We start from the raw sequence: 26,521 nt of genomic DNA, 5'->3' as shown, positions 1-26,521 counted from the left end.
ATAGCCGATAATGACTACCTTTGCATTATCATGAAAATCACTATTTTTCCTTTGTTTTTAATAAAGTCCCCAAAGGTTCAAAATAGCCTTCTGAAGCCTTAATCCCTTGTCATCTATAAATATCACCACATCCATGTACCACCTACACTATGATTTACTTCATATTTCTATTTAGAGCAAATAATTTTAGCAGAAATACATGAATCTTAAAGACAACTTTATCAACAGATGCAGCATTAAAAATGTCTTCTAGACCTCGAGGGAGATAAAAAATAATTTTAATATGAAGAAAATAAGTACTAACTACAAAAGAAAAGATTAATGATTAATTTGTTTTAAGTTTATGAACATCTGCTATTCAAAACACACCATTGCTAGAGCAAAAGATAAGCTAATGAGTGGAAGAAGATCCTTGTTCTGCAAATATCTGACACACGACTCATAGTCACAGTATTTTTTTAAAAAAAACAAGCAAATAAACAAAAATCCTCCCATAAAAGAATAATAAAAATAATAAGCAAAAAGAAAAAGAAAATACCTAAACAGGTTTGAATAAAATAAGTTGTCCTGGGGCTGGAGAGATGGCTTAGCGGTTAAGCGCTTGCCTGTGAAGCCTAAGGACCCTGGTTCGAGGCTCGGTTCCCCAGGTCCCACGTTAGCCAGATGCACAAGGGGGCGCACGCGTCTGGAGTTCGTTTACAGAGGCTGGAAGCCCTGGCGCGCCCATTCTCTCTCTTTCCCTCTATCTGTCTTTCTCTCTGTGTCTGTCACTCTCAAATAAATAAATAAAAAATTAAAAAAAAAATAAGTTGTCCTGGAGGCAAAGAAACATTAGTCACCAGTCAAGAAAAGACAAATCAGGACCACAACAAAATAGCAGTATACACCCACCAACATGAATAACGCTCCAGAGGTTAATAATACCAATGGGGAGGAGAAGCAACTGGAATGCTCATTCATGGGTGGGGAGTAATGATTGTCATAAGCAATTTGGAAAATGCTGGAGCAGTTCTTCCTGAAGATAAGCATTCTTCTCCAAGGATCCAGTAACTGCTAAAGGTACAGCCCCAACAGAAATGCATTCTTCCATGCACCAAAAGGCATACAAGAATGACCATGCATAGTAGTCCAATTATTAATTATTTAAAAATGGAAAAAAAAACTAAAATCAACCCTGATGCCCATCAATACAAGAGCGGATAAATAACCTGTGCTACCGTTCTCCATGGGGAATACTGTAAGGGAATGGCAGCACATGAGCCCCACTGCCCACAGCAACGCGATGTGCCTCATCAACACGATCTTGAGTGGAGCCAGACACGAGAGGACACGACTATGATTCCACCAATATTACCAAGCTCAAAACCATACACAAAGCAGCTCTGAGGGTGGTGATCTTGAAGAAGCAGCGGGGACGGGGCTGGAGAGATGGATTAGCGGTTAAAAGCTTGTCTGTGAAGCGGAAGGATCCCGGTTTGAGGTTCGATTCCCCAGAGCCAGATGCACAAGGTGGCGCATGCATCTGGAGTTTATTTGCAGTGGCTAGAGGCCCTGATGTGCCCTCTCTCTCTCCCACTCTCTCTCAAATAAATAAATAAAAATAAACAACAAAATAGCAAGGATGAATTGAATTGACTGGTGGGGGTACAGAAGAGGCTTCAGAGATTCCATCCATGATCTAATTCTTGCCACCCAGGGTTACCACGGCTCATTGGCATGCTGTGTGAATGGTACCTATGAAAATCCAAGTCAGTGAATGGTGATTATGCAAACCATAGATTCATATCCTGCTACACATATACCTTTATGTAGACTTCAATAGTTTCTAAAAGGGCTTAGCTTTTCTTAATTATTATATCATAACACCAAATGGAGTCTTTATCCAAATCAGAAGGAGTCAATGAAAACTAAAAGTCAATATGAAAAGTCATCTGCAGTATGACTCCATATAACTAATTGTCTTACAGCAAACAACAAAATTAAACAGAACAAACTAGTGTTGCCAGGAGTTAGGGACTAGGTGTAGGAAGTACCCCGAGAATCTCTGATACACAGTGATGCTTTGGGAAACCATGCATGGGACACGGTTGCATAAGGTTACACACACACGTGCAGCTGGTGAACTGTGAATACACTTTGTGACATACCAATGTCATTTCCCTGACTCTGTCATTATACCACAGTTATGCAGAATGCCAACACTGCAAGGGGCAGAGGGAAGGGTGAAGCAGACCTAACACAGGAGGGAATTGAGCTGAACCCTTCTCCCCACATGCGCCCTTGTTTGCAACTCCCTGTGCATCTCTAACTTTATGTCTAAAAATCCCTACAGAGCATTGAAATTGCATACTCTGTTCAGGATTACTCAATGTGTCTCATAAAACTATCAGAAGTGCCTCCAATTTTGCAGACTTTTAGTTTGAAATTTTTCAACCTCTCCTAAACATGCCCTAATAAAAAGCCAATATTACAATTAAGACTTAGAGTCACTTCAGCCTAATGCCAGATGTGGATGACTGCTTGCCACGTGTGAGCCAGATGAAGACACTTGAAGGAGAAAACAGATTCCCAGAGGAAGAAGGGAGCTTTCATCCCACTCTCCCTGGGAGCCTCCAGCTTAACCAGGTTCTATAGCAACTGGAAAACTAGACGCCTTCTCTAAGGCTCACATGTGACTTTCTGGAGTGGGAAGGAGCTCACCTCTCCACTCATTCAACTTCCCACAATGATTCTCATTGCGGATGCTCAGAAAACAGCTGGACAGAAAGTAAGAAGGGGAATTGTCTCAACAGTGAACAAGAGTACTGACAACATGCACAGGTGGTGAGGGTTCTCTGGAATATTCTGTCAGAACAGAGTGTCTGAGAGCCAGCAGTAGGGAAGAACGAGACACCTCAGAATGAGTGTCTACATAGGTCACTGGCAGCAGGAACTTGCGATGAACTGGACGGTGGGGGAGGGCAGTGATGGAGTGCTTATGAGCTGGCTCAACACATGTAGATCTGAGGAAGGCTTAAACTTCAGACTACCCACCAATGGAGGAAATCTGACCAAAGTTTGTCTCGTTCAAAAGGGAGTAAAGGTGCTGGAGAGATGACTTAGCCATTAAGGCACTTGCCTGCAAAGTCAAAGGACCCAGGTTCAATTCCCCAGGACCCATGTAAGCCAGATACACAAGGGGCACATATGTCTGGAGTTCCTTTGCAGTGGCTGGAGGCCCTGGTGTGCCCATTCTTTGTCTCTCCCTCCTCTCTCTCTCTCTCTCTCTCTCTCTCTCTCTCTCTCTCTCTCTCTCTGTCTGTCTCTCCCTCCCTCTTTCTTTCTCTGTCTCAAATAACTTAAAAAAAGATTTTAAAAAGGGAGTAAAGAATGAACAATAATGAGTAGTGTGAAGGGAGCCAAAATGCCCCCAAAAAGAACAAGAAAAAGGGTCACCATCCAAAAGATTCAGGGAAATAATGTAACCTTAGGAGTGATAGGTATATAGCTAGAAAACTATTTTATGCAGAAAACTTTCATCCTTAGTACAGTTTAACAATCAAGACTTCAACTTGGCAAAAAGGATCAGATAGATAGATAGATAGATAGATAGATAGATAGATAGATAGATAGATAGATAAATGCTTATTTAAGGAATAAATATATATATATAATCTCTATCTAATATATATATATATATATATATATATATATACATATATATATATATATATATACACACAAAATAGATCTTAATAGCTAAAATAAAGGCACATCTCAAAATGTTAAAAGTTCAAAAACAAAAATCATTTGGAAATGGGATCTTTGCCAATGCAACAACAAAAAAAGTAAATACACTATATAAGAAGTACAAAGATGACTGGGGAGATGGCTTGATGGTTAAGAACACTTTCTGTGCAAGTAAGAAGGACTGAGGAGGCCCGAGAGACCACTCAAGTTCAATCCCCAGGACGGACATAAACAGCTAGACATGGCCACACAGACCTGTGACTCCAGTCACAGAGGAACAGAGACCTGAGAATTGCTGGAGCAAATAAAAAAACTGGGAATCTCCAGGCTCAGGGAGAGAAATGGGCAGGAGATGGATGGAGCAGGAAACGGAAGCTCTGCTCTGACCACCCCAGGCAAGCGCCTGCGGAGCCACGTGACACATACACACACACATACCACACACACACCACACACACCGCACAAACACACACTACACAAGTGCACATATGCACTACAAAAACACACATTACGCCAACATACACAGACACACACATACATGAGCAAAAAATAAAAAAGTAGCTGGGCGTGGTGGCGCATGCCTTTAGTCCTAGCATTTGGGAGGCAGAGGTAAGTGGATCACAGTGAGTTCCAGGCCACCCTGAGACTACACAGTGAATTCCAGATCAGCCTGAGCTAGAGTGAGACCATACCTCGAAAAACTAAAATAAATAAATAAATAAATAAATAAATAAATAAATAAATAAATAAATATGAAAAAGGAAGTAATAGAAAGGGCAGAATGTGATTATTTAGCATGCATCATGATTTTGCACCCAAAATCCAGAATAGCATATAATTAGCTAGAATTTAGAAAGGTTGCTGAATCTAACTAAAGTCAGCATAAAAAAATCAATATCTGTCTATACCATAAACAGTCAGGTGATGGGAATGAAAAGCATCACAGAACAGCAGATATCCATGGATAAATCTGTTAAAACATGGGCAAGACCTTGTAGAAAGTTATAGCCATCAGAGGCACTATATAAACTATATACATGCACACATTTATATGTATGTATATATATGTATGTAAGTATGTGTGTGTATGTGTGTGTGTGTATACATACATACATACATACATACATATATTTACCATATAGACTAGAGAATAACTCTACACCTGCTTCAGATGGAGTTGGAAGTAGGGGACTCTCCAGACCCACATTTCTCTCAACCTTCCTGACCAAGAACTATTAAGAAAAATGTGGCCTTGGCTGGGCATGGTAGTGCATACCTTTAATCCCAGCACTTGGGAGGAAGAGGTAGGAGGATTGCCATGAGCTCAAGGCCACCCTTAGATTCCATACTGAATTCCAGGTCAGCCTGAGCTAGAGTAAGACCCTACCTCAAAAATAAATAAATAAATAAATAAAACAATAAAAACAAAACAAAACAAAGAAAAACATGGCCCTGTCCCAGCTCCGGTTCCTCACTCTCCCCTCTCAGTCCCAGAGGGGTCTGACATACAGATGTGAGCGTTCCTCACCGCATCAACCAGGTCAGCCCCTCCTGTAAAATTAGGGGCCTGGAAATAACTCCAGGTTCCTGTCCTATGCAGATGTCAGGACCAAAGACCCAAGATGAGCCTCAGAGAACCATGAAAAAAAAGGGAATGGACTTGGATTAACACCCAAACTGTCTGTAATGTGTGATGCTACATGTACACACACACACACACACACACACACACACACACACACACACATTAAGGTGGCCAATCCCAAGCAAGGCACCTGGTTATGACCTCAACTCCCAGTGAACCTGTAGCGGCCTGGTAGGAAGGAAGAAACTCCACGAGATACTCATGCCATTTCAGACTTCTGAAAAGATGAACCCAAAAGACTGGCATTTCCTCAGAAGTCTCATGTGGTGAAAAGAAAAGGGCAGAATCCTAATGCCAGGCAGACAGGAAACGTGTCTCCCCCTGAGGATTTCATGCAACTTGTCAGAATGCCTGGCAGGATTGGCCGGGGCACTACATGGCACATACATGTGCACATGCCACACATACACACACACAAGCATAAAAAGAAAAGATGGGTGGGCCAAGCCTTGACCAAGTTTGCTCATCTATGCATACTTCTGGTCCCATATTTAAACCATGTCAAAGCTCATGTCAAAACCCCCAAGGATGGAGTGGGACAAGGGTGGAATCACTGGATTTCTTTGCCTCTCTTCTCAGTGTGGCCACATTTAAATAAATCTTTTTCTGCTTTTCATTCTTCATTTGGCATCAAATTGGCTTATGGAGGATGGGTGGCTGAGCCTGGTGGGGTGGAGTTGCTCAGGCTCTAATAACTACAGTCGCAAACGCCGACCTGAGGGAGATGCACCAGCAAGCTCCCACCACCCATCACGTGTTTGGGAAGCCCCTCTTGAAACCAAAGCGTTGCACACGGGGAGAGAGAAGGAAGGGATAGGGCCATGAAAAAGAAGCAAAGGAATCTGGGCATGGTGGCGCACGCCTTTAATCCCAGCACTAGGGAGGCAGAGGTAGAAGGATTGCCATGAGTTCAAGGCCACCCTGAGATGACAGAGTTAATTCCAGGTCAGCCTGGACCAGAGTGAGACCCTACCTTGAAAAACCAAAAAAAAAAAAAAAAAAAAAGAAACAAAGGAAAGAAAAATAGAGGAGCTGGGGGAACTTTCCTAGAAGCAGCATCTGCAGAACACTGAGGTGCCACAGCAAGGCTGGCAGCCCATGGGAAACCAGAGAGCCATCACCTGCCTTTGAACGGCTCATGAGGTAAGAACGGTGTGCTCCTTGAGCTCAGCTTGACTGGCTCTGGAAATAGCTAAGGAACAAGCCTCTGGGTGGGTCTGTGAGGGCATCACCAGAGAGGCTTAACTGAACAGGAAGCCCTCCCCCAGAGTGGGTGGAACCTTCTGGTGCTTATATGGAGGTCTGAGGAAGACAGTGCAGTGTGCTTGCCTTAGGCGTGTATCCCATTGTTACTGATGCCATCAGAACCATTTTTCCAGCCTCCTGAAGACCAGAAGAGCTCTATGAACCCTCCAGGCTTACAACACCAGCCTAGGACTGCTGAGGCATTCAGCCTCGTGGACTAAAGCAACCCAGCTCTCAGCCTCTGCAGTGTTCTGGCAACCATTGCTGGATGGCTCAGTCACAGCATGTAGGCCAGTCTAACAAATTCATACCACAATATACACTCATCCTATTGATGTGCTCCTCCAGAGAACCCTAACTAATGCAAATGGATTTTACATATGTTTTAAGGATTGTGTTTTAAGTGGTTATGTAAGGGCCTGCATAATCACCTCGATTCTGCTTTTTAGCTAATAAGACATAAAATATTTATTATCTGATCCTTTATAAAAGTTTTCTGACCCCTGTTCCAAGGCACAAATAAAACTCTATGACAGGAACCAAGACCAGCCAAGATGTGCTGACAGCTTTACTGTGTGTTATACTCTGCGGACCTTCACAGGGCACCTCTGAAGTGGATTTTATTTCCACTTTACAGAGGAAACTGAGTCATAGCAGAATAGTAGCTTGTGGAGAATCTTATACACAGTGAGTACCAAATCCAGTCCCAAAACTGTCTCCTCAATCACCAGCTCAGCTGCTGGCAATCCCTAGAGAGAGGACATAGGCACAGAGGCTCACAGCACAGGGCACATGTGAGAAATGCACTCCCTAAATAAAAGGGAAACAGAGGTCATAAATGAGTCCAGCATGACAGAATTGCTAAATGGGGAATCATTTTGCAATCTGTGCATGATAATGGTATGGGAATATGATGTTCCCCTGAAACACTGCTTATAAGTAGTAAAAGACTAGACACAATCAAACCATCCATCATTAGGTGAAGGAATAATGGAACTTGAATTGATGGGGTCATATGAAGCCTTTTCTAAATCAAGGATATTCTGACTGATAAGTATCAGTCAGCTATTGCTGTGTAACAAAACATTACACAATCTCAATAGCAATTGCTGGGACAAAATACACAACAAGAAGCAGATTGTGGGTGAAATTGGTTTATTTCAGGTTTACAGATTCCATGGGAAGCCTCATCATGGCAGAAGAAAGTAACTCACTTCATCATACATCAATGGCAGAGAGAGGAGAGTGAACAGCCAGAACTCAAGCTGGCTCTAAACACACCTTAGGGCTAGACTCAAGATTCACCCCACGGTTACACACCTCCTCTAGCAGGGCTCTGCCTGCTGGAGGCTTAAGTAGAAAGCTTAATTTTAATCAAAAATACCTGAGGCTATGGGCCTATTTATATTCAAACCTCCATAGTATATAATACTCAGTGTCACGTTCATACAAGTATGTCGCATACTTTCTCCATGTTTTCCCCTTCCCCTCACAGGCTCCTTTATTCTCCCACCTTAACTCACTTAGTATGCTAATAAACATATCGTTCATAGATGTCTATGGATCAGCACAGTGGCTCTAGGCTACAGGTTGGAACCAAAGCTAATGTACTGACCTCTCACTTCCTTGGTCCACTGACCTAAGGGTAAACCTTTGGAAATAAGCAAAGCCTTTCAAGGTCTCCACTCAGGACTAGCCCGTGATCCTAAGCCTGACACATTCATCAGTCCAGAGTCAAGCAGCTTTCGATGTCTGAGACGGGGAGTGAAAAGGTACAGGAGGTTTGCATGTAGAGAAAGGTGAAGATTGGACTGAAAAGTCACCCAAGCTCACACAGTTATTTAACAACAACCCAAGTGTTTCTGGGACACTTGACCCAGCTGACACTGCTCCCTAGTCATGGGGCAGCCAAGTATATGTGTTCTCTCAATGGCAAACTTCCCCAAGGGTGACTTTCACATGTAAGGCAGTGCATCAGGGGTCATCCACCCACCCATCCACCCACATATCTTGATGTGGTTAGTATCTGTTTTGCCCATCACATTGGACATTACATGTGAACATCTGCAAGGGACATCTTGGATATGACAATGACATTGCCCCCCCACAACATTTCTGTCACAGCTCCACTAAGGTACCCATTTTGGCCTAAGAAGGGGTACTCTGGGTCCAAAGAATGTCCAGCCACTGGAGAGATTGATTACTCAGTGGTTACAGTGTGTGTTGCAGTCAGGTTCACATTGCTGGCAGAAATCACCCAACCAAGAGCAGCTTGTGGGACAAAGGTTTATTTTGACTTACAGGCTTGAGTGGGAATTTCTATGATGGCAGGGAAAATGTCAGCATGAGAAGAGGATGGACATCACCCCCTGGTAAACATAAGGTGGACAATAATAACAGGAGAATGTGCCAAACATTGGCAAAGGGAAACTGGCTACAACACCCATAAGCCTGCCCCCAGCAATACACGCCCTCCAGGAAATGTTAATTCTCAAATCTCCATCAGCTAGGAACCTAGCATTCAGAACACCTAAGTTTATGGGGGACACTTGAATCAAACCATCACATTCCACCCTTGGCCCCCACAAACTGATATCCATACATGATGTAAACTACAATGTATTCAGTCCAACTTTAAAAGTCCCCATAGTTTTTAATCAACCCCAAAGATGTTCAAACATCTCCATAGTCCAAGATCTTTTAACTGAGTCATAATACCAAATACCAAAAAATAACCTCAAAAAACCCATAATGGCACAGAATGAACATTCACACTGCAAAAGATCGCATTGGACATAGCAAAGAAAGATTCAGCAAATAAAAGATTTAAAACAACCAAGGCAAACATCAAACTCTGTAGTTTCAAGTCCAACAACTTTAGCCAGTGACAGACAAATCTCCAAGTCTGATAATTCAAACCAGCAACAAATCTCTGGAGTTCCAATTCCACCCCTCCAGCTAGGCTACTCAGAGTCCTGGAAAACCTCATCGGAGGCCACCAGCTGTCCTTGGCATCTGTCCCATGGTCCCAGATCCTCCACTGGATCTCTACTGCAATCCACAGTTCATCCTCACGGCCCCATAGTGTTTCCAGGCAGCCATCCAGCAAACCTGCTTCACACTGCCCATGGCCATTTCCAAAACACAATACCATGTTGCAGACTCAATGGCCCTCTCTTTCCTGCATTTCTTATACTCCATAATACCAGGTAGAGTGTTAATTTGTTAATCCAGGGGGGAAATAAAGCAAACTTTGAAAAACAGGATACTTCTTGAGCAGTCATGCCCTTTCAAAAGAGTCTACATTTTTCTGTTGCCCCAGCGCAGGTCAGCTGGCCCAATGTTGTAATCTCTCAATTTGCAGGTGAATGGGCAGGAGTTTAGGCCCAAAGATCTCATTTTTTTCTGTGCCATATTCCTCTGCTCATGCCAGTCTATTTCTATGCAATGCAACCCTGCATAAATTCTCAGGACACAGGCAAAACAGCAAGCTTCTCACACAAACTGCTAGCCCAGTCAAAGCAAAGTACTTCCTCACTCTCATAAGCCAAACTTCACAGTCCATAGTTCTTACTGCATTCAGGTCTTTCAACTCTGACCAGAATAATCCATCAGTACTTATAGCACTGCAAGGCATCTCTTAAGTCAAGGTATCAAATCCTTTAACATTCCTCTTGAACATCAGCTCTAAAAGGCCAGAGCCACAGTCAGGTGTCTAGCAGCAACCCCACTCCTGGTACCACTTTACTGTTGCAGTCAGGTTCACATTGCTGGTAAAAATCACCCAACAATGAGCAACTCGTGGGAAAAAAAGAGGTTTATTTTGGCTTACAGGCTTGAGAGGGAAGCTCCATGATGGCAGGGAAAACGATGGCATGAGCAGAGGGTGGACATCACCCCCTGGCCAATAGCAACAGGAGAGTATGCCAAACATTGGCAAGGGGAAACTGGCTCTAACATCCATAAGCCTGCCCCCAACAATACACTCCCTCCAGGAGGCATTAATTCCCAAATCTCCATCAGCTGGGAACCTAGCATTCAGAAAACCTAAGTTTATGGGAACACCTGATTCAAACCACCACATGGCACCTTCCTAATTCCCCAGGACCCATGTAAGCCAGATGTACAGGGTGGTACATGTGTCTGGGGTTCATTTGCAGCAGCTGGAGGCCCTGGTGTGCCCGTTGTTCCTCTCTCTCTCTCTCTCTCTCCCTCTTTCTCTCTCCCTTTTTCAAATAAATAAATAAATGAAAAGTATGTGCAGCCATATGCGTGAAGCCTCAAGCAACCCTCATGTATCCCCACTGGACTCCAAGCTCGTTCCTTGGGCACTGTGTCCTTTGCCCCCATGTACACTTTCCAGTCTCCATCCCCTGTCTCCTTTCCACAGATGTACAACAGGAACCTCCCAACTACCCTTCTATACAGGCTCTCCTCAATCCTTCACCAAAAAAATTGAAAGAGGGCTGGAGAGATGGCTTAGTGGTTAAGCGCTTGCCTGTGAAGCCTAAGGACCCTGGTTCGAGGTTCGGTTCCCCAGGTCCCACGTTAGCCAGATGCACAAGGGGGCGCACGTGTCTGGAGTTCGTTTGCAGTGGCTGGAGGCCCTGGTGCACCCATTCTCTCTCTCCCTCTATGTGTCTTTCTCTCTATGTCTGTCACTCTCAAATAAATAAATAAAAATTGAACAAAAATTTTAAAAAACAATTGAAAGAAATTTCTATAAGCTAAAAGCACAGCTAAGACATTCCATGAATGACAAACCTGGACAAGCCAGTAGGGAACAGGGAGACCCACAGAAGAAAAGAAGCAGCTCCAGGCGTGTGTACACATGTGTGCATGTGTGTGTGCATGCTTGCATGTGTGTGTGTATTGTGTATAGGTAGGTAGAAATAAGCCTCAGAAAATCTTTCTGAAAATGCCTCCCCCAATTTTTTAAAATTCTCTATTTTATTTATTTATTTATTTATTTATTTATTTATTTATTTGACAGAGAAAGAGGGGGAGAGAGAGAGAGAGAATGGGCACGCCAGGGCCTCCAGCCACTGCACACAAACTCCAGACACATGCACCCCCTTGTGCATCTGGCTAACATGGGTCCTGGGGAATCAAAGTTGGGTCCTTTGGCTTTGCAGGCAAATGCCTTAACTGCTAAGCCATCCCTATAGCCCTCCTCAAATTTTAATAACTTCCATTCTGAGAATAAAGAAGTCAGATCATCCAGCACAACCTTCTTTTAAACGACTTGTAAACATCTGGACAAAATATGGTTTGAGATATGTTTGAGATCACTTAAGCATTCACAAGACAATGAGGAGCTATCAGGCCTAGGCCGGAGGCAGCAAGAATTCAAAGCATCCTAAGGTCAGCACTCACAGCCACCTCAGCCTCAGCCTCAGCCTCAGCCTCAGCCTCAGCCTCAGCCTCAGCCTGGGGCACTTGTGATCCTGAAGGACAGCTGCTGTCCTATCAGCCCAGTAGAACCGAGCCAGAACCTCAGAGTAAGTGCTGGGGAAATGGCTAAGCAGTTCAAGGTGCTTGTCTGCAAGGACCGCCAGCCCGGTTGACTCCCCAGCACCCACATAAAGCCAGACACACAGTGGATTGCGCACCTGTGATCCCAAGAAACCTAACCCAGAGGGAGGTAGAGCCAGAAAAATGTGACCTTCTCAGGCAGCTAGTCTGATGTTTGGAATATAGACTCCTGGAAGCTGTCCTCTGACAACGTGTGTGCCATGGCACACGTGAACACACACACACACACACACACACACACACACACACACACACACACACAAATAACAGGTCCTAAAAGAACCCACCTCAGGCAAACCTAGAAGTACAGTGCCAGCATTTCAATGGTACTCAAAATACCCTTCTTGCAGACTAAGTCCTCACAGTGGGCAGGGGGTATGGTACAAACCTATTTTAATGTGCAATAGTCATTTCATTCCATAGGTGACTGAAGTTCAACAATACTGACTTCTGTTTGGGGGAGGGTTTTTTTTTTTTTTTTTTTTTTTGTGTGTGTGTGTGTGTGTGTGTGTGTGTGTGTGTGTGTGTTTTGAAGTAGGGTCTCACTCTAGAGAGACCTGGAATTCACTATGTAGTAGTCACAGGGTAGACTCAAACTCAAGGTGATCCTCCTTCTTCTGCCTACTGAGTACTGGGATTAAAGGCATGTACCACCACACCCAGTGACTTCTATTTTTTTTTTTTTTAATTTTAGAACAAACTGTTAGTCATAGTTGTGATTTCTTGACAATGCACTCCTGGTTAGAATCACAGCCTCAGATCATGACATCATGCCCAAGGGCGCAAGCAATTCCCTTGGTGACAATCAATTCTGTGACATTGGTTCATAGGCTCACATAGCAGCTGAAAATGAGTCCTATGAAAGTTCTTAAAATGTTCTGTTTATTTTTGGCAGCTAAGCACACAATCTAGAATCAGGGAACCTTAAATTCAAATCGCTGGTTTCCTACTTACCAGCTGCCTAATAACACCAGGCAAATCACCCTTAATACTGAATTTCATTTGCCTTATGTACAAGATATAGAAAATAATAATGCCAGTGGGGCTAAGGAGATCGCTCAGCGAACCAAGGGCTCATTGCTCAAGCCTGACCCCAAGTTTGAGCCTCCCTAGACTACGTAAAGAGCCGGAAGCCATGGCAGGTGCCTGGGATCCCAGCGCGTTGATGGTGAAATGGGAGGTGGAGGCACAGACCATCGACGGCAGCAGACCCAGAGCGAGAAACCTGCCACAGAATGACGAGTGGAAAGGCAAGGACGAAGCTGAGAGTTACCTTTGGACCTCTACACATACTCTTACACACACGAAACCCATACACACACATGGACACGCACAAAACAAGAATTATGGTGGTGATAATGACACCATGAAGCTCAGAGGGGCACCAGGAAAGGCCAGGCATTAGGGAGAGGCCCTGGCAACTACTTAAGGCTTAATAAATGGCTCCTACTAATGATATTAAAGAAAGTAGCCAGGCATGGTGGCACATGCATTTTATCCCAACACTTGGGAGGCAGAGGTAGGAGGATCGCTGAGAGTTCGAGGCCACCCTGAGACTCCATAGTGAATTCCAGGTCAGCCTGAGCTACAGTGAGACCCTACCTCAGAAAATCAAAATAATAATAATAATAATAATAATAATAATAATAATAATGACAATGATCTTGAATAGTATAGTTTGGAATATTGGAGACATATAATGGATATAAAATAGTTTAAAAACAGCCATGCCTACTGCAGGTGGGCAAGAGCTTACCTCTGAGTCCAAAACTAACAGTACCAAATGTTCTAAGATAACCACACAACCAATAACCTCACATGGCTGCAAGATGTCAGGCCTAGCATCATAGGCTTTGGTAACAGAAGACTTGATTTGTGATTCCCAGAAGCCTCTGGCCTAGACTGAGACAAGAAATACCCCAGGCTATGGGCAGCTAAGAGGTCCCACAGAAAGGCATTGATGCTGTCTTTGGAGAGGGACATTCTCAGGGTGGGGACAGCAACCAATGATCAGGAAATTCTACAGCGACTTAAGCAAATAAATCAGGAAACTTTGGTTGGGGTGGTGGTGTCCCAGTGAAGTGTGAGCTGTTGAGATGATGCCGCACCCCCACATGACAGCTTAGAATAGACACCAGCCCAGACAGTCCTACACACATGGCATCCAAGGTTGGGTAGCTGTGCCAAGGGCCTGTGCCTACCCTAGGCAAGTGACAGAACTGGGACAGGGGAACTCGCACGGCCTCACTTACTCTCTCTGACATCTGCATGGGCCACCGGGACACTGTGATCATCACTGGCAGCCTTCTCAGGGCTCTTGCTTCTTCTGCCTTTCCGTTTGCTATTTTTACCTAGAAAGAGAGAGAAAAATGCCTTTACTTTCACTTGTCAGAGAAGCCTCAAGATGTGAGAACTCACTGTCCTCTCCTGCACAGAGCTATCCTCAGCCTTGCTTCTCTGTCCCTGAGAATGGAAATTCAGATTCTAAGGGGTCTGTGTTGAAGGAAAGGACTCAAAGTAAGCGTGGAAAATGAAGGCCACCAGTGAAAACTGTGCACACTTGGAAACCGTTACTACTGCATGACCACAAAGTGCTGTTGGCACTCCTCCTGGGCCCAGGGGCACCTGGCATACGTGCTGGAATTGGAAACGGAAGCTGGACTTGGCCTCCAAAACCACCACATTCCCTCGGGCCAGGTCCCCACACCTAATGTCTCCAAGACCATGGCTGGGCATGGTGAAGCTCCTCACGAGCTGGCGGGGGGAGGGGGGCCTTGCCTCGGCCTAGGAAGCCAGACCCCCCAGCTTCTCCTCACACCCTGGCCCCTCTCTCTGCAGTCTTCAGTTCAGCCTTCCGCCCCACCAGCACCAGGCATAGGTGGTTCCCATCCTGGAACAACCCTTCTTTCACTCCCAAGCTAATTGGCAACTCCCTCCCTTGCAGATCTCAGCTCTGGAACCAGCTCCTCACACTGGCTTTCCTGATCCGCTCAGCTAAATCAAATCCACCTTTCATGGGCCCTGATAGCCTGTGTCTAGGGCCACATGACCCGTAAGCAGAGCGCAGTGCAGGGGACTGAGTGCATCGGAAGTACCACGGGGAAAGGGAGGGAAGAGAGGGAGGCGGGATCTGGTCAGAGAAGGAGCTAGATTCTGCCGGCTGTGGCTGTGGCCTGTCTGGTTCAGCTCCTCAGCTGGGGGTCTAGAGCAGGACTGGTACCTAACACACCCCAGAGACAGTCTCGAGCTGCAGACTGGCCAACTGGGGAGCAGGGATGCATTGTCCCAAGGATGCTTTTCAGAGATGGGAAGAGATGCGAGCCAAATGCAAGCCAGACTCATGGTGCCTTACAGGTGGGGATATTCATGAAGAACGAACTGGAAAGTGCCAGCACCTCCACCAGAGCTCTGCATACCATACCCTTGATGCTTCACACAGGTGATGGTGAGTGAATTAATTAAAGGATGGATGGATGGATAGACAAACCAGTCAGTGAACTACCAATGGGACAAAAACAAGAGAACAAGTTTGTGGGAAAATATACCTAAAGATTGAGAACCTATTATTGTCAAGTGGCATTAAAATGAAAGTTGAAAGCTGTGTGTGATAGTGCACACCTTCAATCTCGGCACTGGGGAAGCAGAGGTGGGAGAATCACTGGGAGTTTGAAGCCCGCCTGGGGCTACAGAGTGAGGATTCTCTTGATTTGGTGCACTGCAGTCAGGAGAGCTACCATCCACGGTCTGGGGTCCCAGAGGGGTAATAAAAGGGAGAGAGCTGGCTGAGCACCAGCATCCCTCTCTGCTTCCTGAGCACAGAAGCAATGTGGCCAGCTGGTCCCCTGCAGCTGCCGCCATGCCTTCCCCACGGTGACAGACTGCATCCCCGGGAGATGCCAGCAGCGATACATCTTTTCCTTCCTTAAACTGCTTCTGCTCAGATGCTTCATCACAGCAATAGGAAAGTAACTAGTACACGTACTTAGAGAAAAATCCTAAGCCTTCCCAAAAAAATGTAAGGAGTTCAATCACGGGAAATCTCTTTTCTGTAAGCTGCAGTACCCCTGCTATATCTTTCATTTCCCTTGAAAGCTAAAAAACAGAAAAATACAAGGTCAAGTGTTACCTTGAGGGTCTGGAAGCCAATAAGACAAAATGTTCATACAAAACAAAGGACTGGTGCAGAGACTTGTCACATTGACACCTGCTCAGGGCCACCTCAGCCATCATTATGCCTCTGTGGGCAAGTGTGTTCTTGTTGAAACCAGAGAGATGGTACTTCCAAAAGAGTCTGACCCAGAGTGTGCAAAACCTGGCTGACTTAGCAACTCCAGGACCATGACCATTGACAATGCTGAGTCTCACTGGGTAGAAAGATCAAATGTATTTTTTTAATTATAAAATATGCACAGAAAAAGCCAGTTTGGGGGGGGGGGGAGGGAGAATGTACCATGTGAGCTCTTCCTAGAAGTATGCATTCATTGCAAGTCTTCTCTAGTAGGGATGACCTTCCCCCCCACAGAGCCTTCCTGGGACAAATTGCTAAAAGTTGGAGGCAGGAGGTGGGCCCAGGTGACATTCAGACACTTCAATGAGGAAAGCCCATTCTCTCAGCTTTGGTCCTCCAGTAAAGGCCAGATGTCTCATTCCCCAGGGAGGGCAGCACATGGAGAACAGTGTGCCCTTGGGAAGGGGCACATGACCCCAACATCACTGGCAGGGTCCCAGCCACTTCTGCTCAGAGAGAGAGAGAAAGATCATATTCAGAAAATGGCACATGAAGCCCGTCTCCAGGCTGGGGTCCCTCCGGATCTACCCGGCACAGACAATGTGTCTTTGGGGGCCACCAGCTCTGCTTCTCTACCGTATTCCCTTCTTGGTGGAAAACAATGGAGCCTCTTACATGGGAAGTTAGAGGGAAGATTCTAGATGGTATCTGTGAGGTGCTGAGGGGCAGGGCCTGAGCTGCCATCATCCCTGGATAAGAGCCAGCCCCGGCGACTGTCTTTTCAGTCAGTGTCATCCTGGGACCCCACACGCCGCAAGCCTTTATTGCACTTGCTAACAGCTAACATGGGCCACGCGGGCTTTACAATCCGCAGTGTAAGCAACCATTGACCCACTGAGGCCAGAAACAGCATTTTATAGATAAGGACATCAAGGCCCAGAGAGGGGAAGAGACCTGCCCAAAGTCACTGACGGAGCCAAGAGGTAACAGAGCTGGAGACTGGCTCCAAAGCTGAGCCTTTGCCTGCGGGCACAGGGGCCTCCTCTGCAGCCCCTTCCTCTCTTACAACAAGAAACGCACCATATGGTCTGCGCAGATGAAAGAAGAAAGGGAAGTGGAAATAGTGTTCAGAGAAGGAGCCAGAATCAAATCACCATCTCCATCTGGGCCACATGACAACACAGAATTCCTTAAAAGTAGCAAACCAAATTGCCAATGCAGGCCACATGTTCCATTCTGGTTCTCTGGTGATAAATATAATTCCTCTGGGTTAATAGAAAACTATTTTTTCTCCTTGCTGCACTATACAAGGAGCTTACAGTAGCAACCCCCACCTGCCCCAAACTGAAAAGCGCTTTGCTTTCCTGCAGTCCCACATTTCCCCAGGAAATTCCAGCCGGTTACACTCTGCACTCCCTCCAAAGGAGAGAAGCTGGCCCTGGGATACAGCAGCCCTTGCCTATTTCTTGGTAATGAACCCACAGTAAGAAGAAACAGCCACCAAATTGGGTTCTCAGGAGCTCCTCAGAAGTGCAAGCCCAAAGACCCTCTCAGGAGACCCTCCTGGAGAGCCCAGGACAGATGGGAATTAAGATTTCTAACTGCATAAATTGACCTGCAAAGAACCAGGAGAACTCTACAGGTGAACATGGAAAGCCCAAAGAACTGCACTTAGAAGGCCCTGCCCCCTGCAGACGTGAGCAAGAGGGGACAAGGCCACAGGGAGGAGACAGTCTTGACCCTCATCCTCATCCTATTCTCAGGACAGGGAGTGCCAGGGAAACGGGATACCAGGGTGGCTGGCTAATCCAGACAGGTGACTGCTGGTTGATGTGATGCATTTGCGTCGAGTCACAGGTGACTTCGGTGTTCTTGAAGAGAACGGTGCAGCGGCTGAGGGGTGATCAGTGAGGTACTGATAGGCTGCATCAGGACCAGGCCCCAATCAAATGAACCTGCCCATCCTCCTCCATCTGCCTGTTCCTCTCTGCTGTATCCTCCCTGGGAGGCCAGCCTGGTTCCTTAAGCCTACTCCTTAGGGCAGCCTTTCCGGCAGCAGTCTGGGTCTTGCCAGACCTGAGACAGGAGGGCAATAGGGTCAGTTGGGGCCACAGTGCCTCTAAGACAAGAACTCCCTCTCTCCACACAGTTAGTGTCCATCTTGATTCACAACCACACGGAACCCTTTGCTTTTGCAGGCCTATAGCACAGGGCTGTACCTGGGAGGTGGTTTCATACAGCCAGAGAGAAAGGCAGCAGAGCCAAGAGAAGACATGCCAACAATCCAAGTGCATAGTCTGGCAGGGCCCACAGAATATAGTTTGGCTGGGGACTAGAGGAACAGGGAAGAAAGTGCCACAGAGTGACAACTCCAGACCCTAGGAGGCTGCGAATTGACCCACCTAACCTGGTACTTCCTCAGGCGGTGTGGGTAGTATTGTCTCCACCCTCCACGGAGCCATCAGGGCTTGAAGTCAGACATGCTCATAAGTGACGGAGCCAGACTGGGAACCTGGCCGTCTCTGAACAGGTTTAACATGGAGTCCTGCACACGCCTCGCACAGAGTAGGTACCCCATCCAAATCTGCAACATTAGAGGCTCAGATTCACACCCGAAGGTGTTCTGTGCCATCTTAACTATCCACGACGCCAAATGAGTAGCTGCATGGCTGCCAGCCACACAGGAATGCCACCTCTTCCCTGAGTCGGCCAAAGGAATCTAACTCATGGATTTCAGATTCCCAGAGTGGCAGTTGCAAGGGCAGGTGACCTGAGAGAGCCACAGAAGGCAGAGCCTGCATGCTCATCTCCCCAGCCCCTTGGGACATCCATAGATAGACCCGTCCGCCACAAAACCCAGGTTGTGGGGCTAAAGCTGGCTTTGTCCCATGCTTGCCTTGAGATGCGGCAGTCACAGCCACTAGGAGTATACAGGGAAACAGGGTGACTATGTTTAGGGACCAAAGCATGCAAGCCAGCTTCCCCGACCCTGGAAGGGTTCCCAACCCTAGTCTCTGGAATCATGGGGGCAGGAGGAAGGAGCCAACACAGAGTTGACTTTGGACAGCATTTTGGAAAGGGTGGCGGTGCCTTATAAAGCTGATGCTTTTTTTGAAAAAAAAAAATATATATATATATACACACAATATGTCCTTTCCTTTGGTAGGGGGTGGCCTGGATGAAAGGCTTCATGTTTAACACAGAAACATGTAATCTAAAATCAAGGCTTGTTAGCTGTTTTAGCATGCTAATGGCTAATGCTAATGGGTTTTTAAAGTACATATTGAAATATTTACAAACACATCCTTCTAATCTTCATACCCTAGCTTTGCCTAAGAGAAGACATTTCCATCAAAGGCCAGGCTGCATAGCACCAGCAATCAAGCCAAGGAGGGGAGCTTAGCCACAGGGAAGAAGCCCTTTCCACCAGTCGGCTGCCACAAAGAGCTGACCAGGGCCTTGTTTACAGCCGATGCGCTCCAGTAACCGCTCCCAGGTTGTCTCCCTTGCAGCTGGGCTGTAGCACAGAAGTGCATGCCAACTGGATGATTCCAGCACACGTGGCTCGCTGCCCACTCGATGCATTATAAGGACCTCAGGACTAGGGGTCTCCATGAGGGTCTATGCATCTTAGAACAGCGGCGCATCTTGCCTGTGCTTGGGAAAACTGCAGGCAAAGGAGGAAGTGGGAACCCAGAGTCCAAGGCTCCATATCGAAGCCAGCTTCTAAGCCACGATTCAATGGCAGGGGAGGGGGAAGGGGGATTAAAGACAATCTTCAAATCACTTTGCGTCTTGTTTATGGTTTTGTTTCTTTCTGGCTGCCAAGTGTGAGGGGAAGGTAGGTGAGTTATATAACTGTGGTTTATAATCAGCAACATTTATTCTGTAGAAAGTGAGTGACCACAAGTCAGAGCCATCAATTTGGAGACACCTCGCAAAGTGAGTACACCCCAAATGTCCCACTGGTGTCCCCCCCAATACAGTAACTTCTTATTCTACACCTTGGAATAATGAAAACTGGGTAGCCTGAGGCTCACTTCTGAGACACCCCCCCACCACCACCACCAAAGCATTCCAGCTTCAGGGATCTGGAAAACGTAGAATTCAACTAGAAACAGCTGAATAAATAGGAGAGGAGAAGGTTCTCAAGTCTGTGTGGGAAAGAACATTCTAGCAAGCAGTACTGTCCATCCAATGACGGGGCAGCCTCGAGGTGGGGAGAGCCCATTTGTGCAGCTGGAGGGTGGAGCAGACGCTGGGCAACCCACTGTTGGGATCTTTTCATGGACAGGAATTTGCACTCCGTGCCCACTTCAGTTCCCTCTAGTTCTAAAATTCTGGGCTATCTCAGACATTCTAAGATAACAAAGTCCCTTGCATATCACAAGAAGAATCCCCAGTCCCATTTCCTGGTGAGCACGCGCGCACGCGCGCGCGCGCGCGCGCGTACACACACGCAAACAGATGCACGTAGGAACAAGAGAAGTGGAACTGACGTGATAATGTATTGAACAGTGTTGCAACCGTCCATGTCCTATTTTTGAGACACAGTAATGATTCTCAACCCCCTGGGGATATCCAACAATGTCTGCAGACATTTTGGATTGGGACGGATGGGGAGAAGGTGCTACCGGTGTCTCGTGGGTCAAAACCAGGGTTGCTGAACCACATCCTACAGCACACAGATGCCAGCCCCCAAAATAGGGACCTTGCCAAGTGGGAAGCCCTGACGATAGGTGCCCATCGGTGGAGCCTGAGGGGTGGGGCCATGAGACCGCACCCTACTGTTCTCGCAATTTCTTGTAAGTCTGCAACTATTCGAAACTAAAAGCTTCAGAAAAAAAAGTTTTTGTTTTTGTTTTTGTTTTTGTTTTGGCTTTTGTCATGCCGCTCCATGCGCTCAGTCGCCTGCAGCAGTCGGAAGAGGACGTCAGGCGTCTCACTCCTGCTCCTCTACCGGCTGTAATTTGAGCCAGGGCCTGTCTCGTGACCCTCAGGTCTCTGCTGCCCTCCGGCGCCGGGGTTACAGGCATGCACGGCCATGCCCCGCTGTTCACGTGGGTCCCCTGGATCAAACTCGAGCGGTCTCTCAGGCCTCCTCCAGCCCCCACGCTTGCACAAGAAGTGCTCTCAACCACTACCGAGCATCTCTCTAGCACCAGTAAATGGTTTTAAAGATTGTATTGAGCTCTTCTCTGAGATATACCGACCCCTCAAGGAAAATGTGGCGCGGGTTAAGTAACCCTTTTACCCATGCTTGAGACCAGAAGGGCTTCAGATTTCAAAGTGTTTCCAATTTTGAGATGGGACCTACATCTCGCCATGAAATTCATTTATGCTTTGGATATGCCTTGAACACATAGGCTGAAGGTAATTTTATACAACGTTTAAATAGCTTCATACATGAAACAGTGCTTCGTGGTATAGAAGTCCCATGGGTGGCATCACATTAGTTAGTGCTCAGCAGCCTCAGAGCTCGGAAGCTGTCACCGTAGGGACCCTTATCTCAGTTCTCCATGATGCCAGCACATGACATCCACAGGGGATTTCCTGTGCTGGTCAAAGGTCAATGTCAAAACCCACACCAAGGGCTGGAGAGATGGCTTAGCGGTTAAGCGCTTGCCTGTGAAGCCTAAGGACCCTGGTTCGAGGCTCGATTCCCCAGGACCCACATTAGCCAGATGCGCAAGGGGGCGCACGCATCTGGAGTTCGTTTTCAGTGGCTGGGGGCCCTGGCATGCCCATTCTCTCTCTCTCTCTCTCTCTCTCTCTCTCTCTCTCCATATATATATATATATGTATATGTATATATATGTGTGTGTGTGTGTGTGAGTGTGTATGTATATATATATATATATATATATATATATATATATATATATATATATATATATCTGCCTCTTTCTTTGTCTGTCACTCTCAAATAAATAAATAAAAAATAAACCAAAAAATTTTTTTAAAAACCACACCAAGGCCAAATACTCTGTGCCTCTACAAAGGTGACACACATGACGGAGGTTTAAACAGCTCTGTGGTACTGACACCCTCGCCTGTCTCTCTGTCCCATCAGTCCCTCCCTCTCCCCTCACCTCAGTGCTGAGCCAGTCCCAGCACTTAGCGTGGGACATCCACACAGTAGATTCCAGAGGTTTGTATCGAACGCCTCGGACTAGAGTTCCATGCTCCTTCCTCTGAGAGCCCCTTCTTGAGGTAAAAAGATGAGGTGACTTGTTCTCAAAATAATCCACTGCAGAGAGGAGACTGTCTGTCACGTCATCAGGGCTGCACAGACAAGCCACCACCAGTGCCACTGAACCATGCAAAATCCTACAGATTCCCCTTGGTTACTTCAACATTCAGAATCAGGTCTCCCCTACTACATGGGGCCCAGGGGGAAGGTTTTATTGAAAACACACGCACACACACACACACACACACACACACACACCAAGCATCAGTTAAAACTATAAGATAAATGGCACACTTAGCTGGAGAAGCTCTAAAAAGGCCCAGACGAAAAAATATTTTAAAAAAAAGTTCCTAAGGGCTGGAGAGATGGCTTAGCGGTTAAGCACTTGCCTGTGAAGCCTAAGGACCCCGGTTCAAGGCTTGGTTCCCCAGGTCCCACGTTAGCCAGATGCACAAGGGGGCGCACGCGTCTGGAGTTCGTTTGCAGAGGCTGGAAGCCCTGGCGCACCCATTCTCTCTCTCTCCCTCTATGTGCCTTTCTCTATGTGTCTGTAGCTCTCAAATAAATAAATAAATAATGAACAAAAAAAAATTTAAAAAAAAAGGCCCAGACGATTCCTTAGAAAAGGTTCAACCACAGCAGGGTGGGAAGCAGCTCCCCAAGGCCTTTGACCAGACTCTGGAGCTTTGCCCGAGTTGTACTGGGGTTGGGAGATGAGATCCAGGTGGGTGCCAGGAGTGTCTTTCCTGAAGGAGCAGGGCTGACTGTTGACTAGGAACAGATAGCTTCCTGTTCCACAGTGAACCTCTATGAGTTTCCAAAAACAAATGACCCTTTTCTTGTGAATCAGATTACACCCTGGTTTCAGACAGCCCATCCCAAGGCTGGCAAATGCTGGCAGTCAAAGGAGAGGCATCTCCAAGCTGTGACAGGTGAATCCCAGACAATAAAGTGGGCTTGCAGCTCAGGGTTTTTTTGGTTCATTTTTATTATTTATTTGAGAGTGACAGAGAGAAAGAGGCAGATAGAGAAAGAATGGGCGCACCAGGGCTTCCAGCCACTGCAAACGAACTCCAGACATGTGTGCCCCCTTATGCATCTGGCTAACGTGGGTCCTGGAGAATCGAACCTCGAACCAGGGTCCTTAGGCTTCACAGGCAAGCGCTTAACCGCTAAGCCATCTCTCCAGCCCGCGGCTCAGGTTTTAAGCATCGTCTCCCCAGGAAGCATTAGCCAAGCTCCTCTATTGATTTGCTTGACATCCCACACCTCCGTGCAACTCCGAGCACTCCAATCACAATTCCTCTAAATCCTCCAAACTCCCTGGTCAGCGTGTGCTCTTACCCCAGGGTGTTACCCAGCACCTGTTACCAGGCAGATTCTTAGAAACCATCTGCCCCCAGCAGGACAAACACAGCTGAAAGTTTGGGGTAGGCTGGAAGCCCCTGTTGAAAGGCTTTTGCAGCAAAGGTCAGAGTCAAGTACAGTCGCGATCACTGCTCTCCCTATCTGCAAGTGACACAAGTGGAACCAGAGTCCCAGGTCCTGAGAGCAGGCTCCAGACCTGGCCTCAAGAAACAAGCACGTATAAAGGCGTTTGAGTCCCCCAAGTTGACCAGTGACTCTGAACAAGTTACGTTCACTCATCTGAGCTTCAGGGTCCTTCTCCCCCAGGAAAGCAACGACGCACCCACCCTCCAGGCCCACGGAAAGAACCTCACGGGTGTGTGCCCCTGTCCCAGGGTCATGGTGGACACGCTACCAATGCCAGTGTCTTATCTCACTCCTGTTCTGTCATTAAGCCCCTGTGCCAGCTGTCCACATTATCACCCCAAAGCTCCCCTGGAAACCCTGGGAAGTCCTTATGGTTCTATTTGGGGGTCACAACCCACAGAACTGCCCGTGAAACAGAGCAGGGCCTTAGTTAGGTTGCAAAAGCAGTGCTCAGTGTAGGCACCGCCCCCTCAAGGGTGCCCCCACCTCCACCACTTCCTGGCCACCCTGGCTCTGACTTTCATAGCGCTGTATCCAAACAACAGCCACTTCTCTATAACCTGGCACATGTCTCCTTTCAGACAAGGCCACTGCAAGGCTAAAAGGTTTGGTCATCATTCCGCATAGTCCTCATGGTTGAGGTCTGCAGCCCCTGCCAATGTGCAAAGACCACTGGGAAGGGCTCAGAGAAAGTCCACCTCACAAGGTGGTCTATAGCAGGGCGCATCTGACATTCAAGGAACTCACTGACGGGGGTATAGAATCATCCGTGGGGCACTGCCTGGGTAAAGGCCACTTGCCACGCCTTCCTTCCTCCAGCCATCTGCCAAGTTGTGCCAGCCACTCACAAGCCAAATGGGAAAATCAGTCCCCAGTAAACGCCGCCTCTAAAGACAAAGTCAGAACGGGCAGAGGATCTGCCCAGGGAACGTCAAGTTTAGGAAACCGACCGGGCTCCCAGCGCAGCTTCCCAAGCGCACAACTTTGTCTCTACCTGCGGAGGAGACAGGAAGAGAACACGGGACCCGCGGGTCCCTTCCTGGAGGGAGGGGGCGCTGATGTAAGTCCCCAGGGAGGCGCGGGCACCTGAGGCTCCATCGTCTCAGAGAAAGTGGCCACAATATCCACTTGTCCCCTGGAGTCCCGCCCTCGCGGGCCACGGAGCGAGCGCACGGAGTTACCTGGAGGAGGCGTCTGTGCCACTAACTTCTCTCTCTTGGGAGCCTTCTTGGGCTTGGTCGTCCTTTGGGGCGTCCTGGGCTCGGGTGGACTTGGCTCCGGGTCCTGCTCCCCGGGCCCCTCGGGCTGCGACGACGGCGAGAAGGGCTCGGGCTCCGGGTGCTCGCTTCTCCGGACCTCCCGCGCGTCATCGCCGGGCTCCTCGAGGGCTGCACCCTGAGCTCGGAGCCCCGCCAAGGCCAAAGCCACGGCCACGAGCGCCAGGGCCAACACTGGCGAGGTGGTCCCCGCGACGGCCATGCCCGCTCCGCCCCAGCCCTGGGCAGGGTCCCGGTCAGGGGAGCGGCGGGCAGGCTGCGGACGCGGACGGGACGCGGGCACTGCAGTGGGGCGCGGATGCGGCGGCGGGCAGGCGGGTGGGACCCGCCGTCCGGGCGGGGCTGGGCTGGGCCAGCTCGGGGCGGGCAGGGCGGCCCCGCCTCCCCTCTTTCCCTCCAGACTGGCCTGGCCTAACCCGCAGGTGCTGGAGTCCCCTCCAGCTCTGGGGACCATTGCGAAATCCTCCCCTTTCCTAGCACAGGCCAGTGTGCTACCCTACTGGGCGCCTCTTCTTCACACTGGGGTACTGGGCTCGTAGGAGGAGACTTCATCGTTTCGGTTTACAGGTGGACAGATTTGACCTGAGAGGGCTTTAAGATTGGCCATAGGTGCTCAAGCAAATAGAATCCAGCCCTGGTTCCCCGCGACCCAGCCAGGATCCTGGAATAGAATCTGTGAAGAGGGATTCCAGGAGCCCCAGGTTCCCTGCATGAAGTTCCTCGCGAGAAGATCCTAGGGGCTTGCTCCCTGACCCACCCCCCATTCTGTTGGAGAGAAGGGGCCACCATTCTTCCCCCAGTGAAAAGAAGACATTGGGCTCCTGCAGAAGAGGACCCCGGGGTTTACTCTCCCTTTGAGCAAAGAGCCTCCTACCTGGGACAATAGCAGTTACTGTATAATTAGTAAAATGGAGGCTCTTTGCCCCAGCTTGTCTCTGGACTAAGCTGCTGGGGACCCAGGGGGCTCCGTGGTTTTTCTATTGCCCCTTTAACAGATTACAGCAGGCGCTGTGGTCTAAAACAAGAGCGCCTCGTCGCCTCACAGCTCTGCAGGGTGACATCTGATGAACCATCACCAGGATGTGGGCAAAGAGGTTTGGCCAGACAGGGTAGCACTAAAGTCAGTTCCTTTGCAGTTGCAGACATGGTTCCTGTATGTTTGCTGGATTCATTGC

General features: G+C 47.7%; 1 protein-coding gene across 1 annotated transcript in view; it reads right to left on the bottom strand.

The window, feature by feature from the left end:
• Cpxm2 (carboxypeptidase X, M14 family member 2) overlaps positions 1-25,548 on the bottom strand; it is a 151,021-nt gene extending 125,473 nt beyond the window's left edge. The window contains exons 1-2 of the mRNA XM_004659267.3: positions 25,251-25,548; positions 14,407-14,505 (exon numbers count right to left, since the gene is read on the bottom strand). Of these exons, the coding sequence (XP_004659324.2) occupies positions 14,407-14,505; positions 25,251-25,548 (397 nt within the window). The remainder of the gene's footprint in view (positions 1-14,406; positions 14,506-25,250) is intronic.
• Between the last annotated feature and the right edge of the window lie 973 nt (positions 25,549-26,521).

This window comes from Jaculus jaculus, chromosome 1 (assembly GCF_020740685.1).
Source record: "Jaculus jaculus isolate mJacJac1 chromosome 1, mJacJac1.mat.Y.cur, whole genome shotgun sequence".
Lineage (NCBI taxonomy): Eukaryota > Metazoa > Chordata > Mammalia > Rodentia > Dipodidae > Jaculus > Jaculus jaculus.
The sequence above is the reverse complement of the archived record's forward strand: the minus strand, read 5'-3'. Positions and strand labels throughout refer to the sequence as shown.